At 46.6% G+C, this 19,240-nt stretch overlaps 5 protein-coding genes across 6 annotated transcripts; 3 read left to right on the forward strand and 2 right to left on the reverse strand.

Annotated features, from left to right (window-relative positions):
- Positions 1–517: 517 nt before the first annotated feature.
- Positions 518–1,813, forward strand: GL218_01950 (Nucleotide exchange factor SIL1; the record flags this gene model as incomplete). Its single annotated transcript, XM_033578437.1, has 1 exon — positions 518–1,813. The coding sequence occupies one exon, from the start codon at positions 518–520 to the stop codon at positions 1,811–1,813; it is 1,296 nt and encodes a 431-aa protein (XP_033438830.1).
- A 373-nt stretch (positions 1,814–2,186) lies between these two features.
- Positions 2,187–3,756, reverse strand: GL218_01951 (uncharacterized protein; the record flags this gene model as incomplete). 2 transcript variants are annotated; one of them, XM_033578438.1, is made up of 3 exons in its annotated part: positions 2,187–3,244; positions 3,320–3,540; positions 3,608–3,756. In XM_033578438.1, 3 exons carry the CDS (start codon positions 3,754–3,756, stop codon positions 2,187–2,189), a joined length of 1,428 nt encoding a protein of 475 aa, XP_033438828.1. The 2 variants fall into 2 exon arrangements, with proteins under 2 accessions (XP_033438828.1, XP_033438829.1); XM_033578439.1 differs by having other exon boundaries at positions 2,187–3,540.
- Positions 3,757–7,475: 3,719 nt separating this feature from the next.
- Positions 7,476–10,565, forward strand: GL218_01952 (uncharacterized protein; the record flags this gene model as incomplete). Its single annotated transcript, XM_033578440.1, has 1 exon — positions 7,476–10,565. One exon carries the CDS (start codon positions 7,476–7,478, stop codon positions 10,563–10,565), a length of 3,090 nt encoding a protein of 1,029 aa, XP_033438832.1.
- Positions 10,566–12,087: 1,522 nt separating this feature from the next.
- On the reverse strand, positions 12,088–13,325 carry GL218_01953 (uncharacterized protein; the record flags this gene model as incomplete). The annotated part of the gene is made up of 2 exons (XM_033578441.1): positions 12,088–12,499; positions 12,556–13,325. 2 exons carry the CDS (start codon positions 13,323–13,325, stop codon positions 12,088–12,090), a joined length of 1,182 nt encoding a protein of 393 aa, XP_033438831.1.
- Positions 13,326–14,083: 758 nt separating this feature from the next.
- On the forward strand, positions 14,084–16,123 carry GL218_01954 (uncharacterized protein; the record flags this gene model as incomplete). Its single annotated transcript, XM_033578442.1, has 2 exons — positions 14,084–14,978; positions 15,045–16,123. 2 exons carry the CDS (start codon positions 14,084–14,086, stop codon positions 16,121–16,123), a joined length of 1,974 nt encoding a protein of 657 aa, XP_033438823.1.
- Between the last annotated feature and the right edge of the window lie 3,117 nt (positions 16,124–19,240).

The following is a 19,240-nucleotide window of genomic DNA, read 5'->3' on the forward strand; positions in this document are numbered from 1 at the left end:
GTGTAGGTATTCCGTTAAAGACGCTGGAATTGAGGCATAATGGTGGGGGCGTTTTGGACCAATCAGGGTTGCGTAATGGGTAAGCTTTAATGTGTTAATATTGAAGTTTTACTGTATTGCGTACTGTATTGTATTAGTACATGTCGGTATAACTAAGTCTTATAAATTTAACGTAACTATGTGTATGTATTTCTATAATTATTGCTAACTTGAAGAAGGTATTATGAATTCGTTATAATAGGAATAATGTAAGAATCTACTCATATTTCTATATAATTCTTCATATTACTATCCTTCTTATCTTAGTCTGCGAGGCTTGGACAAACTCGTCGTCGTGTCCAGTTTAGCTATTGCAAACTGTCCTAAATAAGACGTTGCCACATCGCTCAACTTACAAAAAGCTCACTTACAAGAACGACTTATATACCTATATATCTCAACATTAACAAAGTGGCGTTTTATTATAACTACTCATTATCGACTTTTATATTTCACTACTCTCACTTGACATAACATAATGAAGCATTCATATGCACATAATATTATGAAGAGACTTGCAATCGCAACCTTAGTTGCCTCATCCGCTCTCTCCTTCACACATGCATCATCCCCGCCATCTGAATCCCCCTCCGCAGAAACAGAACTTATATGCCACACCGACAACCCCGCCGAATGCTATCCAAAAGTCTTCTCCGCCACAGAGGACTTCCAACCCGTCCACGACGACCAGGATCTTCCCCCCGGCCTACACGTCCAGCTCGACGTCCAGACCGGCCAGAAACAAGCCAAGCTGTATAACCCCGCGGAAGAAAATCCTGCTGCCCTGGAAGGCTTACCAGTAGACCGGTCCGTCGTCGTCGTCGACCCCGAAACACCCCAGGACGACGACGACGACGACGACAACGACCAGCCCCGAATCCCCCCCGGCGCCCCGGCCTACGAGCCCGTAGGCGTAGTCAAGGCGCCGAAGGAGAAAAACGAGGGTTTCACCTCGGCCCTCGAAACAGTGAAGAAATCTTCTTCTTCAGGGACCACCGTCAACCCCGACGATCTCGACAAAGCCCTAGAGGACCTAGAAGATCTCTCCCACGGGATATACTACGGCCTGCAAATCGCCTCCGACCCCGCCGTCCTGCACGCGCTCTTCTGCCTGCTCGCCGCGCGCGACCCAGCGCAGGCCCAGCGGCCGCTATCCCAGCGCACCGACTTCCTCGCCTCCGCCATCCTCGCGTCTTCCGTGCGCAACAACAAGCCCGCGCTGCGCGCCGTAGAGCAGGCCTGGGACTCCCTTCTCGAGAAAAATTGCCCGTCTAACGCCTCCCCCGCATCCCTGAGATCAGAGCTCTTCTCCGCGCTGCAACCTACTGCGACGGCCGGCTCGCCGGACGAATCCGCCGAGGCGTACGCTGCGCGTCTGAGTCTCGCCGTGCTAGACGGCTTGCTGAAGAGCCCGCTGGTCGCGGCGCAGTTCCTCGCGCACGGCGGCATGCGGCACTTCCTAGAGATACTGCAGCGGACGGACCCGGTCTGGGACGCGCGCAAGGCCAAGGTCGCGCGCATTGTATCCGATGTCTTCCTCGACGAGGAAGTCGGCGCCGTGCTCGGCGTGTGGCCGACGAGCGCAAGCGTAACCGAAGCTAGCGTGTGCGAAGCTGGGGGGCCGGATTCGTTGGAAGAAGGGTGTTGGGAGTACCACTTGGAAGTTATTAGCCAAGGTCCGGACGCCCCGGGTTGGAGCCAGCCGCTCCTCGATTTGCTGAGGCGGAGACGGGGGGAGAAGCCGGGGGCGCAGCGGAGGCGGGATGAATTATAAAAAAGAAAAGAAAAATAGAAATAAAAAGTATAATAATAATAGATTATCTAAGAGAAAACTTACTGGTTCAATATACGATAGGTAACTAATAACAAACATAGATAATGAGGAGGTGTTTGGATAACTGTATTTTGTATTTTATTTATTTATTTGTTTTACTTTATTTCAGTTTACCCCCTGACGAATACCCTAGCCACAGCTTTCCGTGTCGAAAGCTGCAGCTCACTACATAGAGGACATACATACATACATATTATCTTGGTCTCAAGGTACCTAGCAAAGCCAAGTTCCAGCCGAACCAATATTCCGTACGCTTATATATATATGTATCCCCTCATTGCACCATGTAGTAGGTATTCATCAGGGCAACGGGTCACGTCTTTAGCCTGCTCATATCGTCCATGACTTCGTCCCATCGCTTCTCGAAGTCGGCGCGCACTCTTTGCGCGTCCTCTGCCCTCCCGACGCGGCGTAGGTAGCTTTGTAATGTGGCGAGTAAAGTAACCGTGGCGTTGTCGTTGCGCCCGAATTCCGTCTCGCATATCTCTAGGCTATGCGTCAAAAGGTCGACGGCCTCCTCGGGGCTCACCTCGTGGCTCGTTGGCAGCGTCCGCAGCATATTATAGCAACTGAACCGTGCCAGCCGTGGATCCCGTCCTCCACACGTTTCGACTAGTGTATGCGCCGATGCCGCCGCCTCTGTCGGCTTGTTGTGGAGGTTCGTTAGCCACGATAAGTGGTGCCGTAAGAGATCGATATCCTTCTTTATGGCATCCTGTTCGGGTGGATCCACCGACGGCGACGGCGAATTCTCGAGATCTGCAATGAGATCTTGCATGTACTTCTGCGCCGTATGCATCTCGATGAAGTTGCTATTGAGCATGGCTCGATATATAGTTGCTAGCCATGTCGGTTTGAGGCGGCTGTCAGCTTGCACGGCTTGTAGGAAGCCTTGTATGATCAGGCCGATAAAGCTTGTTATTTCAGCTGGGCTAGCGCCTTTTAATCTCATAAATAATAAGTGTATAGGGTGTCTAGGACCGAAAACGATGCGGGACATGCCGCAGGCGTAGTTGATTAAGGACTCGGCAAGGCCTGGTCCGGATTGTAGAAGCGCCCCCAAGGCGAGACATGTCTCGACGAGTAGTGACGGATCTTGCCGCATCATAACTTCTCTATAGTCATCGAAGGTTATCCTTATCATGCGGAAACCTTGTTTTGTGAAACCGTTGATAAATAATTGTCTGGCAGACGACACAGGGTCCAGCCACGTCCTCGGTCGGCGTGGAAATACTAGTTCCTTGTCGGGAGTGAGCTGCCAGAGAGACCCTTCCAAGGCACCCCCGACGTAGCTCTGCACTATCTGCATGCACTCCTCAGGGAGCCGTAGGCCGTCGGGAGCTTCCACACGTCTTGGTACTGATATCGGCCCTGGTTCGGGAGACGGGGTACGGCATATAATCTCCTCTATGCTGCGTTTCTGGGCCTCGACAGATTCTATCTTACCCGACAGGATCGCTATGAGTTCCTTGCGACTAGCAGGCGAGACTCGTCGGAGGTACGCGTTGAGCCTATCCGCATCGACCTTGCGGCCGTGAACGAAGGATACCGATGTCTTGCCGACGGCGGCGCGGCGACCCCGTTGAACTAGAAGCTCAGCCACCTGGTGAGCCCTTAGTTTCTTGTGTAGGCCCCATCTATTGAAGCGGATCTTGTACATCTTTTCCCTAGGTGCTGGGTTAGACATATAGGTTGGTGGTTATCTATGCGCTGGGGTCACAGGCAGAAGCTTACGTCGCGAAGAAGTAGTATTCCTCCCGCATGATACGCATGACTTCTTTCAAGCTCTTGTTCTGTTCTAGATATAGCGCTGTGATGGTGTCTCGATAGTTGTTCCAGTCCCCGTCCTTTGCAGGACCATTATACCGTTGGGGTGTGGCCATGACAGTTGTGGTTTGCTGGGTATCTCTATTTGAGATGGTCATGATATGTATAAATTCGAATTTGTCTTGCTTGATTAAGAAATAATAAAACAATAAATACGATAAACCTTCTTTCCCAAGCTCATACCCAAACTCGTATGTCGTCTAACTATAGATATGTAAAAGATGTACAAACATTATATACTTGTAAGGAAAAGCGCGCAACGGGAAATGTCCCGTTCGAGGTTGCAGAGGATCTCGCGCGTGTTATGTTCTCGAAGTAGACAGAGACAGTGGAGCGGACTTAATAGACAGAATAGGCATAATCGAAGTCTTGTCACCTCCTGCTTCATTATGTCGCATCGCCTACAACAGGAACGACATGTTCGGGATAGGCGTGTCTCCAATAAGGCTGGCCTTTATATTAGTCAGGGCAGGGCAGGGCAGCCATGATGATTCGCGAATTGAGAATCCTTGTCGCACCAGCGAGCGCAACTGTCAGGGGGTTACGTCCCGGACTTTGCCCTGGGCACTGACGTCGAATGACACACGTGTTATAGTCGCTCAACGATGGTCGACCTAAACCATTTTTAGGTAATATCTAACGCGGCATATTAATAACGCCGTAGATCGACTCTTGTTTCAATCAAGCCGATGGTTGTTTGACTTATTTGAAAGCTTAGTAAAACTATGTAAATGGTTGAGTCTGGGGGTAGGATGTCGGTCCTAGGGCTACCAGGAGGATGAAGGATCATAAAAATTGGGCGAATGAGAAGCTAGTGCATATATGAGTATCCCCAGTTTGCCAACTCCTATTGGATATAACTAGCTTACCTAAACCTATTGTATAATAGTTGGACTTTGTTCTAGGTGGATTTTTATTAGTCTTTGCCAAGGGTTTCAACTCTCTGATGCGGAGTTAACTTCTTGGCTCCCACTCTATAGAGTAGCGTATAATGTTACCCGCATATGATCCCCCTAGCTGCGACCTAATAACTGTGAGCTAGAACAGGCTTCCGGATGTCAGTGGGTGTCAGTGGATGGAAGATGGTACGTATTCCTACCTTCTTTAGATCCGGAGTACGCGGAGTTCTTCCCTTATTCCAACCTTCCAAATATTTAAGCTACCTATGTTGCCGAATGCAAGTTACTGTATACTACTTCCTACCGTAGTGTAGTAGGATTTATCTCCAGCACGGGGTAGTATCAAGTCAATGAAGATCACCCTGGGCGACTTTATATCAACTTCGGGTCAACGGCTATGGTCACGCTTCTCGAATAGCTGCATAGTGGTTGAGCAATGACGACAAGACTCTAATCGGATCCTTGGCGGGTCATATGAGAATAGCGTGTGTTTACCTGAACGGCAACGGCCCCGAGTTTTCATCAATAATAAACAAGGATCCTTCGGCCTTTTTTGAGAGTAGAAAAAGGAGAAGCGATAGCCATGCGCTACGTTGATAGCTGTGAATTAAGAAAGCTACCTTTTATTGAGCCCTGATGGTACCAGCGGATCTCTAATATAATTAGCGTAGGTACTAGGATACTTTAACTGACAATATACCATTCGTTGATAAAGAACTCCGGGTCACCTCTATACGATGATGACTGACCTTCGTACTGTAATAGATGGGCTTGTCTGTATAACTATAGTCCAACTTCGGCTGCAGTAAGCCGAGCTGGGCTGGGCTGGATAATACGTAGATATCCCTTAGAATAGGTTATGTGGCTGTCTTGTGATACCATCAAGTGATTCTAGCGAGGCTGAGATTAATAATTTAGATGGGATATAGATTGGTTCTCCAAGACCGACGAATTCGTTTACCAAACTTCGGCTGTCGGCGACCTGAAGAGCGGAACCGTCAGATGGACCCCACGTTCCTATAAGGATACCATGTCGTAACTGTTTAAACCTAGGCATGATAAAGGGGAAATACTACGTACGATACCTTATGTTTCCCGACATACCATCGCGTTGTTGGAATATTAGTACAGTAGGATGGTAGTATACAGAAGTTGTTGGGGCCTTAATGCGATGAAACCCATAGAGTCGAGATGGAAAAAGAAATGTAAATGTAGATGTAAATGTAAATGGGGGGCTGTGGGGGAACCGGGCTGTGAATTCGAGTATGGGGAACCTTTCCATGAATTAGATGTGTCGGCATTGAACATCGAGGCTGTGGAAGATGCAGCCTTCAATGATGCTAAGCTTGTGTATCGAACGGAACGCGAGATGCCGATTCTAAATAAATAAACATCGAATGACTCGCATATTACTCGCATATTAATGTGACTAAATTTGAAGACGGAGAATATTGTCATATTTGGTCAGTAGATGAATTGGGTACCTATAGATATGATCTACTTTATGTTAATAGTCCCAAGATAATGAGAAAACCCGATGGTATTCTCTAACAATGTATCGGACGCATGTCATATGAGACACCAATCAAGTAGCTCATTGCTGGTGATGGTGTCTCATCAGTGTTGTGAAAGATATTGGAAACAACCGAGAGGCCAGTTAAGAAGGCCCAAGGCCTGTTTGTTACCTCAAGTGTACAAACTACATGTACTTACTTATTAAGCACGTAAAAGAACTGGAATTCATAAAAGCTGCTGACTTAATATATATGACCCACTATATTGATTGATTTGATTGATTTGATAGGTTCTACATACAGAAGATGCAATGCAAATGACTGCAGTTCCATTCAGTCCCATCAATCTTTTTTTTTTTCTCCTTTCTAAATTCCGCCACTTCTATATGCACAACATCCATCTCCATTCCTACACCAACATAAAATGCGTTTCCGTATCTATGTTTACCGCCTACGCATGCAATGCACCATAGTGTACACCATAGCGTAACATTTAGAGGAACGGGAAGTGTGGAACCCGGTAGGGTTGCAGCCGCGATGCGAATACATTACCGCCCAACCGTTGTCTAGCCATCTCTTGGTTTAAAAATGCTTGACCAATGGGGGCTATGTTGTCCTACAACTCGGCGGCTACATCTAACGCTCATCTGCTTCAACCCCAAATTCCACCATCCAGAAGCTTCATATGGCCTCTCATCTGTTAGCCGCGAAGGCGTCTTTAAGCCCCCCAGACCACACCCTAACCTTGCGTTGGCTTGATGTCGTGTAATGGGGCTACCGACAGCTTGACCACTCACATATCGAATTTTCTTGTCCGACCTATTAAATCGGGTAGGTTGATCGTTGGTTAATTCGAGTTTCCTGTCAAATGTATCGTAGTCATATTGTTTGCACTGATGCGTGGATTGTAGGCGAGGTGATACGTCCTTTGCCAGTCATTGTTCTGGTCCATTTAATATTGGCCCTCGCCAGCTGTCTTATCTTACAATGACTTCTTACATCTAATTCTCACCTAGCGTATTGTTTTTGAACATTTCTTTTTGTTTGTACAAAGACGTGCTATTTCCCTATCATGATAATACCTACCTATTCATCTGGAATCAAATTGGTGGCTCTTAATGACTTGAAATCTTCTATTCTTTTCAACAAAAACCTTCCCCTTACGCGTAACCATTTTTGCAGGACAGTCGCATAGACAACTTCACCCGACATTTTATCTCTACCGATTCCTGTTTGATTCCATTCTTGATGCGCCGAACTTCAACGCAGGCACTTTGAATTTGGTATAGCTTTTGGGAAATACTTAAAAAATATTCTCTTTAGCATTATTACTTATTTGCTACCTAACTTACATCATCCATCATGAAGGTAATAAAACCTTCTCCGAATAGTCCTTTAGGGAAGCCATCTAGTCGATCGAACCCCAAGGACGAATGGGAAGACTGGGAAGATTCGGACGGGGAGGTACAAAGAGTGACGGAGGATAAGGATAGACTCCTCATTGACCTTTCGGATGATATAGCGCGCAAGTCGTTCAGGTCTACTACTACACAGAGCATTTCGCGCAATCCAATACGATACTCGATCCAAAAACCAACTCGTGTGAAGTCCAGAGCTAGGCAGAAGGCCCAGAATGCAAAGGCTGGTATCAAAGTCGTCACAGACATGTCCAACTTTAGTCGACCAGTACCAGCTACGCAACAACCAAAATTTGCTGATGCTGTCGCTCTTCACGCTCTAGAAGGAGAACCTTCCTCTGCTTCGATTGGCAGTTTTTCGTGGCTTAAGCAAAGACCTGGGTACATGGGTGGTGCGAGAGCAAGCAACAGGCTCGTACAGGCTCCCACTTCAGACCTTTCTCCGGTAGCTCGACCAATCGTCATCGGAATAGCGGTACCTTCGGATAACTTGCTGGATCATCAGCCTAGCCCACAGACTGCAGTCATCGAGACGCCAAATGATCTGCGAAGATACGCTCCGAAACAGGGAAATCCTACAGCTCTCACACCACAACAGTTGCGCTCCGTGTGGTCTCCAGACACAGAAGAGAGTGAATCGCCATACCAGTCGTCTAGAGCTGTGTCAAGTTTTTATTCACAGCCCAGCGTATATGGCGGTACTGCAGTAAATGCTGATGTACCTCCCGTACCCACCCTACCAGCAGACCTTAAACCCAAGGAGAGGCAATCTGCATGGCTTGATCTGGACGATGATGACAGTATTGGAACACCGTGCACTCTTTTTGAAGAAGACGGGAGTCCTACGGCGGTTCGCAAGTCAGCCAAGCCTCAAGCAACGATAGTGAGTCCCGAAAGTGCCAACAGTCCATCTCGTGGCTGGTGGGACCATATCACGACTCCTTTTGTACAACAAACCAACCCCTTCAAACAGCAACCGCAGCCGCAGCTGCAGGACACACGTTTGAGCTCTTCACCGCAGCAATGGAACCCATTCAAAAAGCAAGTACAGGAACCTATTCTTAACACTACAGCAGCTCCTCCTCAAGGATGGTGGGCTGGAGTGGACGAAAAAGGCAATCCCTTGCAGCCGGATACCAGACAACAGCCGAATAACTCAACTCCCAATCCCTCATCACTATCGCCGTCGGCTCCCCAAGAATGGTGGAATAAGACTGCCGAAAAGGGTAGTACATCTTCAAAGGGGTTGGCTAGCAATACACCAGTGATATCTCAGCAGCAGTTCACAGCTCAGCCAGTCGCCACCTCGTCTCGTGCAGCATCACCCGACCGCCGCGAGGGACATTCCGAGAAAGCCAGGATTCTTCTGGAGGAGAACCAGAAGCCGAGCGAAGAACCACCGCCATATTCACCTCCTAAGGCAGTTAATCAAGTCAAATTTGGCGTGATACTACCCCCTCCACACGTGGTCAGCTCTCAACGTGTCCCGTCCCCCGGTCCAATGACGCCAAACTTACCGGGAACGATGACTTCTCAAGGCGCCATTGACATGGCAGAAATCCCCTTGACGCCCTCTGGGATCCGTACCGTACAACCTGCCGTGCTCCCCGACCGCGCACCTGGCTCGTACGTTCCCGGCGACCATTTTTACGAAATTCGAGGCCACGCCAATAGAACTGAAATGCAGCGGCGTCGTCACGAGAAGGAGGAAGTGGTCGCCAGGAAGGTTGGCGGCTTTTGGAGAGGCCGCGGTTGCATGCCCCAAAATGGGTGCTTCGGACGCCCGGGTCGAGAAGGGAGGAAGAGAAGGCGGATTTGTTTCGCAGTTATCGGTGCTCTAATTGTTGCGATTATTCTCGCTGTGGTGTTAGCTGTTGTCTTTACACGGCGGCATCCGGACGAAAGCCAGACCCCTTCGATTTGGCTCAATTTGACGGATTTCCCGCCGATGCCCACCGGAGTTTTGACCGTTTCTGGTCCGGACAATTCCGAGGCGAAATCGGGCTGTCTCATTGAAACACCAGACACAGCCTGGTCGTGCTCCCTGCCGAAGGAAGAGCATGATTCAGTAGCCCCCCATCAGCCTAGCCAGCCTGAGTTCATTTTCCAGATTCAATATGACAACAATACTCGAACTCTATGGAATATGACCAACGAGGACCAGGCCGGCAGGAAAGGACAGAGCTTCCTGACGGACCAAGGGTTCACACCGAACCCGGCACCCCCTTCCATCGCAGAGATGCGTTTTCTAGGGAATACCACGGATCACATCGAAGAAGACGACAAAGCAGGAGAGCCGACACCGTTCTTCATTAGTCTCTTAACATCGATCGAAAAAACAGTCGGTCCTAATATGCTTACTCGTCGGCAAGAACCCAATAATACCATCGGTTCGAGGGATGACGCGGCGTTCGACCTTATAAGTGATCTTCCTCCCCCGAAGACGAACGGCGACGGCACAGTTGCTCCAGCCCAACTCTTCCCGCACGCCACCCAGCAGCCTATTCGTCTGTTCGATCGCGGCTTGTCTACCGAGCACTATGGCTTTTACACTTACTTCGACAAGACTATGTATATGATCGACACCGTAAAAGCGAACCCAGGAGACGAGGACGGCGGCGCCGCCTTAGCCGCGGCCAAGTCTATAGTAACATTTGCCCAGACGCGCTTCCTCGTGCAAATCTGGACACGCATGGAGAACACCACGCGCCTGGTCGGCGGCGGCCCCGTGCCCTGGACCAACGGCTCCGCGGCCGCAGACACTCCCGGCACCATGCCGTACCCGGTGACCGTGACCGAGGACATGCACGGCGGGGACCGGAGCAAGAAGATCAACTACCGGTTCGGGATCCTGGGTAACCACGCGGTCAACCTGACGGACGCCCAGCTCATCCTGTCCGACCGCGGCTTCGGCGGCACCCTCGTCAACCCCACGAGCAATGCCGACTCGTCCCTCGGCGGTATCGACGGCGGTACCGGCGGCTGTAAGTGCGAGTGGATCAACTTTAAGAACCTCAATAAAGTCGCTGTATGATTTGGTTGAGTTGGAGCGAGTGTATCATTCATTATTACATACACACACACTTACATATATGTACATACCTACCTAAGCATGTCAGGGCGTTTTCTTTTTTCTTTTTTCGGATTGCATTAGCGTATTTCAGCGGAAGATAAAAATTGGTCAGCGGTTTTGGCATTCATAGGATGCCCTTTTTTTATTTGTATTTTTTACTTTGGTACCTACCTACTTAGCTTATGAGGGTTGGATGTCCGCAGCAAGCGAGGTTATGAAAGCGTTTGAGAGGATAGGAAGGGCGGAAAGGGGGTGGGGTGGGTGCATGATACCACGATGATTTTGGACGGGCGATTACCTACCTACCTTGGGGGTAGGCATGCATAGGTATTTAATGAAGGCTTATACGTAGCTGTGTTATAATCAGCGAGAAATTAAAAAGCGAATTTGATTAATTATATTAGCTTGAGAGATTTGTGAATATTGTCCTAGGTTGCGAGTCTTCATTATTAATACACACTTTGAGGTTACCCTCTGGGTAATACAAAAATCTAAGGTTTACACCGTACTATACCTGAGATTTATTAGGTATTATATATCCTTGGTACATATTAGGATAGATTGAATTATGAATGCTTATCTTTGACTCTTTTATATACCCTTTCATGAGAGCGCTGCACGCATCTTATATAGGTACCCATCCCTAGTAGATCTACTCCTAAATCTACTTATACCCTGGTAGGATTCTACCTCCTTTGCTTTTTTTTCATTTTTTACTGTTTACCCGAGTTTACGAGGGACATTGTCTTAGGGTCCTATTTACGAGATAGGAAGTTTATTTGTGCGTAGCTTTTAAGCATTTTTATTCGGTGCATTTCCAAAATAAGTGAGATCTTTCCAAGTTTCCTTTTCTTTTTTTTAAAAACATATTTGTATCTTTTGCTTCCGAATCCCTGGGTGCCGAATCCTCCTTTTGGCTGCTGAGCCGTGGGTGAAGGTATCGAGGTAAAGGTATTGAGGGTAAGGGTTTCGAGGGTCTCGAGGGTTTCGAGGGTCTCGAGGGTTTCGAGGGTGAGGGTGCCGAGCCCTCCTTTTGGCTACCGAATATTGGATAGGGGTTTCGAGGCTATTAAAAGTATTCAATATATTCAACTGTATAATCCACGTAAACTCGGGCTATTGTGGCAGCCGCCCTCCAGTCTTGTAAGGCAGAAAAATTCGTAAAGGGTATAAGGCATATGCCCTGAATAGGAAATCTTTACTCACACGACACAATAAATATCCTATATCCTATATATAAGGTAGACCTTAGGCCTATCAATCATTTATACATCGTAGATTCGAGGACACCTTAGGTGCTTATTCTTAGACTCCGGCTATTTCTCTAGTATCAAAACGTTCTAATATAGTGATTATAAAGACTACCTTTTACGTTATGAACGAATATACTTCGTCTCTTCTACATCCCATCCTAGCAGATTCACCCCTGAATCTACCCCTGATCCACATATTCCCCTGACATATAAAGTAAATATTACATAAATTAAGTAGAAACTGGGTGTTGCCATTGCTGCCAACCAACCCACGCCTGAAATATGCTCACTCCAAGGCTCAAAATTCCGAGCAGAACAGCAATCAAGACGCCGGCTAGCGTCGCCATCATAACGTACCTGGAACCGCTATTCCGCTCCATCCATTTCTCCAAAGGGCCGCGCGGAGTGGGATTTTGGAGTTCGTCGTATAGATCCATCAGCCGAAGGCCCCAATGCTCATATGCGATAGGTCCTTCGTGTTGTTGCCATGATGTATTTATATCGTCGCAAATATCGGGGTCGAACTTGTCTTTGACGACGAGGGATTGAAGAAGAGACCGCGATTCTGGATCGATGGGGAAAAGGACGTGCTTCAGTGTGTATAAAGTCTCCAAAGCGAGTTCTTTGGGGAGATTTCTATGTCTAGACATCGTTAGTGTAGATCTATATACGTAAATCCGAAAAAGATTAAAGCCTACTGCTGAGTAGATGATCTAGTGCCATCACGCGATTCACGGGTCATCAAGAGATGTTCCTTTAGGACGCTTGTATAATGGTATACTGCAATAGTGCCATTCTTTCTGTCCAGAAGAAGGTGATTCCCGAGGTCGTCGGTTGGTATTATGGTAAGTTTCGCAATCTTTTTTAACCTCTTCATAGTTATGGAACCTGATGGGACTCCAGGCCACGGGATCGTATCGTTATATGGTCTGAGCTGATGTTGGCCCTGCCTAGGGATACACGAGAGAACGAATTGGTTGAACGACTTGTCACTATGCCAGATAGTAGGTTGTAGCCCGGCTTCCAGTTGTCCATTAGGTTGCTCCTTGGTAGCACATTCAAACATAGTTATTACGCGTGCAGCCAGGGTGAAAGCCCGGTTATGATCGTCTGATAGTTCTATTTGAAGTCCCGGATGTTCACGGATGCCGAAGTAATCTATTGTTAATCGTAGGCGAGCTTTGTCTGCGTGTTGCTTGATATATCGAATAATTCTAATGAGGCCATCGTGAGTTTCTATAGCTGGAGGCGAGCTGCCAGTGAGCTCGGGGATGTAATATGTAGTGGTCTCTCTGTAGAAATCAAAGAACGTTTTTAATCTTTGGGCTCTCTGGTAATGGCATTCGGGGTCTTGAGAGAGACATTGGCATTTCCGTTTCTCAATCCAATCGGCACATGGTTTCCAGCCCCATAAAGCCTCACAGAGCTTGGCGAAATCGTCCTGAGAAACATTCCTCAGGGGATGCATTGACCTAGATGCGGACATTTCTTCTCCCGGATAAGTTATTAGTTAAATATTTTTACGGAATCAAGGTAGATTTGTACTTTTACCCTCTATGGTCTGCTGCTATACTGCTATTTAATTTTATTTTCGAGGATGGCTTGTACACATCATCTTATTGAGGCCTCACAGCGTGCCGCAACTTCCTGTAACCTCAGAGCGGTAAGCATACGCCACAATATAAGCTCTAGCCATTCAGATCTCTTCTGGAAGCGCCATTTTGTTAATTATGTCTCTCTGGGTACCTAGGTAGACACCTGTATAAGACAAGCCTAGAGCCCAATAAATCTATTCCTAACGATCTCTCTAACCATACATCTCACGGAATCCAACCGAATATGATGTTACAACCTGAAATCGTTCGTGAGCTAGGGTTTAAGAAGGCAGTAGATTTTATTAGAAACCCAGGTGTGCTTTTGTTTGTTACTGGAATATTTTTTCTCGTTTCTGAAGTCCACACGGATTAATTACTAACAACTTCAATAGGAGTAATGAACAATGACGCCGACCCGGACTGTACTTTGCAGACTTCAACATTAAATCTGCTACAAAACCCACTTCTCCCGCTCAGTAGAAAGAAAATTCCCATCGATAAACCGATTGATCGGTCGACAATAGATCGCCTTAAACCAATCCAAGAATATACCGAAGCACTTCTACTTGGTGAATTGCAACGCCGTTGTGCAAAACATCGCAAACCATATAAGCCTATATCTATACGTCTCATGCTGATGGGAACTTCAGAGGATGATGCCCAGCCACATATTCGCATCTTTTGTCGGCCTGAGCTTGAGAAACGAGCTCGAAGTATTATTAAGAAAGATAATCACCTGAATAATCGCAACCCAAAGGACCCAAGCATGCCGGCTTTTGAGATTATTGTCACGGGCCTACCACCCCAACCGCGGCTATCTCTATCAGATATCGAAGTAGTCACTACACACAATGAAATTTCTAGCATGGAGACTTTCAGAGAATCGCTTTGTGGCGTACCAATTTCTTTCAAATGGCCCAATGGTAAACTGCGAAATGCAACATTTGGTGGAATAATTAAGATCGTCACCGAGAGAGGCGATATAGAGCTTCTTGGAATGACCGCCGGCCACTCGCTCCATGAGTGGGATCACAACGTAGATGCATACGTGTCTAACATCACAAATAACGAAGACATTGAGAGCTCTGAAGATTCTGACGACTCTGAAGACTATGAAGAGTCTGGATACGAGTCAGGGGATGCCCGAGATGGGGTACATTCAGATCCCGTGTTGAATCTAGAATATTCGAAAGATTCACCATGGCCCTGCCACGATCTTCTTATCGCGGGCCAAGTTGTTGAACTCCCCAGAGCAGACATACTACCCCAGCCTCGGAAATACTACGATTGGGCTTTGTTCAAAACTAAAATATGCAAGATGAATCGTGTACCTGCTGATATTTCAGTCGATATTCTTGATGTATCCCAAAAGCGACCTGGGGCTACTGGGACGCGGGATGTTCTCGTGCTTAGTGGTTCTGCAGGCTGCAAGAAGGGATCTCTGTTGGGGGAACCCGGTCGGATACTACTTGGGGACGGGGAACAATTCGTTGATGCCTTCATGATCACTCTGATTTACGAACCAGGTAAGAGTTAATACCATTTAAGGCTCTTTCATTTGGCGCTATGTAGCTTATTAAACTTTTACCTAGGGATACTTGACGGAGACTCTGGATCATGGGTTATCGACGCAGAGTCCTTCGAGGTTTATGGACAACTTGTCGCTTCAGACGTGCTCGGCGGCGCGTACGTTATACCCATGTCAGATATACTTGGCGACATTAAGCGGAAATTCGGAGCTAAGTCTGTGGAATTACCAAACCGGGCCGACATTCAACTAACTAACACCATTGATAATGACGATTCTACTATGAGTAACCTCATGCCTTCCCGAGGAGATGAACCGCCACCTGGATTGCCACCTATGTCGCTTAATTCATACATTCTGTCACTTGAATCCTCTTATAGCGACGGAATGTATGGTTACTATGCTGTATCCAACCTCAATATCGCTGCTAGGAGTGATGTGCTTCGACTTGGCACTGTATTCAGAGGCCGTCACATGCTTGTGCCGGTTAATAATAATGCCGACTATGTGCGTATCCCCGACGATGAGATCCGTACTGTGACACGGCAGAAGAAGTTTCACGGGACGCTTAAGCAGCTCCTAGGTCGAGCCGGGGTTCCAGGGTCAGAACTCATCAGGGGCCCAAAGCGGACTAATAAAGAAATGTTCTCCTGCGATAATATCACAACGATCTCCTTTAATCCAACAGATGAATGGATAAATAAATGCCTATCAACAAAGTCTATCAAGGATGAAATTTCTAACTCAAGATATAAAAATGAATTTTATATCGTGACAGAGTTGAAGGTAGTCACAAACCTAACGTTTGAAAGCACCACGCGGGAGGCTAACGCTGTGGTGGAAGTACCTCCAGCTCCAGGAATAAGCAATACCGAAGGAAGCATAAATAAAGGCAAAGACTATACACTAAGGCGTCCATCTACGGATATAGTTATTGGGTTTTGTATCCGGGAGTATCGATATCAAAGGCAAGGCACGTCCAAAATGTTGTCCGGTAGCATGTATAATATTATTCGGCACCCCTTCGGTGAGGATGCTGAGGATGCTGGAGGTACTTGGGCTGCCAGTAGTACTTGGGCTGCCAGTGGTCCGAATGTTGTGGGAGGGGTTATTTGGGATGCTTCCAAGGGTTCTAGACATTGAGGATGCTCCCAGTGTTGATATAGACGTTAGGGATGTTCGGAGTGCTAGTGGTGCTGTGAATACTAGGATACTCAACCGCGTTAGGAATTTACTTGACGAACTAGGTTAGTCTGTAGAGATCCTGATCGAGGAAGAGCTTTCTGCTAAGAAAGCATAGAAAAGAAAGGGGTGTGGCAGGATAATTATGGGTTGATAATAATTGTATCCTTCGAGAGTAACATGATACGAATTGAGAAACTATGGAAATAACTTCATTATTCTGTAAGGAACTCTAACTCTAAGCTACAGAGGCTAATTGCTATTTACGTATATAGGCATGCATACTAAAAGCATCCATTTTTATAGAATAATTGTTTTGTAAGCATAATAGTAATAGTGATTGATTGGCTAAGAGAGTAGGTTCTAGTAACTATTCCCTGAAAGAGCGTATAATTAAACATGTCTTATTTGCCAATTTCGTATGACCAGTTGATAATTTTACAGTTATTTAACAAGATGTTGTATCCGAAACCCTGACACTCACCGCCATAAGGTCGGTTACTTGGTTCCACTTTAACTAAGGAGAGAGCGTGTCATGAATGTTATGATTGATGTTGTATTGGATACTTTCTAATGTGGGGTGCTATGATACACGAGGTATTTATACTTCCACATGTCATGTGACCATGACAGAGCGTATACTACCTCTTTAGTCGTATGACCTTTCGTGTACCCATCTTTTATGAGCTCGTAAGTATTTGAATGTCTTCATACAGTTAGGGCATTTGGTTGGCTCGTATGTTATCTCAGAGTTTTTCTTGGATATATGTTGGTATATCTTTCTTGCCCATGTCACTTAGGATAAGGACGGAATTGCAGTTGCCTTGCTTAATGGACTCGTCTTGTAGTAAGAATTATAGCGCGCTTCTTAAAGAGTTGGCGCCTCTCATCATATTCGTGGACTGGAGCCTTAACTTTTGGATCTTTTCTCCGTGTATACGCCTCTCGACTCCGTTTGCGGCCAGTATTTGTGGCATTTTGACGTTCACTTTTGCCTCAAGTCTTAGCTTTCTCTGTTGTACTGTTGCCAAATGTTAGGTTCGCCGCTACTTCCAGCTCCGTGATGACATATATATACCTTTTTCTTGTATCCCGAGCATACAGTATATCTGCTCGTGGGTTTTGCGGTTTAATGGGCGTGTGCCTTAGCGTCTATTGCAAGGCAGATAGGGAAAACTCGGACACATAATAATGAAAGCCCTGAGATTTGGAGTAGGAAGTAGAATTAAAGGCTGTTAGGAGCGAGGAATTATGAGTCAACCTAATACTAGGTTACTGATATGTTTTGAAGTTCTTTGTTTAGATGTTTTTTTGTTGAAGAATTTAGGTTAGGTATTAGTGGAAGAAAATGTTGAATTTATAATTTGTGGGAAACGTGACTCTTATTAAGAGCTACAATGTACTGCTTGTAGGTCAGCCTGTTAGCCCCTTCCAGTTTGATTATTTTGTAGAAAACTGACATGTACCTGCCTCCTTAATTTAGTAGTAGAATAGGTAGCATGACTGTAACTTCGGCATTGCCTTCCGCTAAGAAGTTTCATTTTTAGCAAGAGCAACGGATTGAAATTAAGTAACGCTATTCGTCAATTACCTCTTTAGGCAACCTCCCACATAACTTACTACATAAAATAAACAAAAAATGCGTAAGAGGTAGTCTTTTCAAGTCTTCCGTAAGTACAACATAAACCGAGGAATGTGGGCTGTGTAGGTGCACAAGCCACGCTACCTTAGGTAGCTAAGCCACTCCCTGACCTACTTGATGCTACACTTGATATACAGGCAGCCTGATTTATACCTAACGATAATTCATAACTAAAACAAACTGTTTCGAGCTCATTTCTCTCGTACTTGTTTTATGTGTAGCATATGCTTTTATTTAGCAAAGAATAAAACTCCGGGCTACAGGAATTCACATTCCTCTTCTCCCTTGCTGCGTTTAAGAGCTCAAGATGTCACTCCCACCAGATTTTGACCCAAACTTATTAATCCTGCGAGAGGCTACAGAGGAGGAGAAGATCACATGTTGGCGTAACAATAGCGATTCATGGAAAGGAAAACTTACTGTTGAAGAATACATCGGTCAACAGATAGTCAACGGGGACCAAGAGCTAACACGTAACGGTGGGATTCGATACTGGATATTCACTGATGGAGTCGAAATATATGCCTCTGCCGAAACGCTGAAGAAGCCTGTGGTGGTATACACGGGTGAAGACAGATTGAACACAGAATGGAGCTATGGTGTTGCAGGCGTTTTTACGCTAGCAAAATACCGAAGACGAGGTATTGCGTCGTGCATGATGCGTAGACTCGGAGACTGGTTTGACAGCGACGAAGCACCTTGCCGCTTTACAACGCTTTGGTCTGCTGTGGGCGTACGTATCGAGCCCGCTTATTTCTGTTATGACTGCTTTTTCATCATCTCACACTATTCTAGGGATTTTATCAATCGTTCGGCTGGTCTATCTTTGCGACTTTAGAGGCAATTGTTCCCGCAACACCAAGCCTATCGAATGAAAAACTAGATGCTACTTTGTTGACCAAGGACTCTCTACAACCACTGTGTAACGACAATGTGAATACGGTCATTTCCAACATCCGAGACACTCACCTCCCCAGTGGTAAAAAAACGTGCTTAGCATTCCTTCCTACATATGCGCAGGCAACCTGGCATTTTGGTTCTGAAGAGTACGTTGCATCGAAGTTATTTTCCTCCCCACAGCGGATTCCGTCTATTAAAGGAGCGATGAGCTCTACTGGGAAGGTCTGGGGCTACTGGCTCCACGACTACAACGCCGACAGGCTTGTTCTATTACATCTTATCTTACCGCGGGACGCCGAGAATGCTCAAACCAAAATAGAGATAGTTACACAGATTGGACAAGTCTTATGGGCGGCACAAGTTGAAGCCGCCAGTTGGGGCTTGAAGAAAATATCTATCTGGGATCCGCATCCACGAGTTCTCGCTGCTTGCGAGGCTCTCTTAGGAACCAAGCCAGAGATCCGAGAAGAGATCGAGGGCAATATACCTTGTCTGCGATGGAAGGATAATAAGGGTAGATATGGTGTCGAGGAAGG

Source organism: Daldinia childiae (assembly GCF_008694065.1).
Source record: "Daldinia childiae strain JS-1345 chromosome Unknown Scaffold2, whole genome shotgun sequence".
Lineage (NCBI taxonomy): Eukaryota > Fungi > Ascomycota > Sordariomycetes > Xylariales > Hypoxylaceae > Daldinia > Daldinia childiae.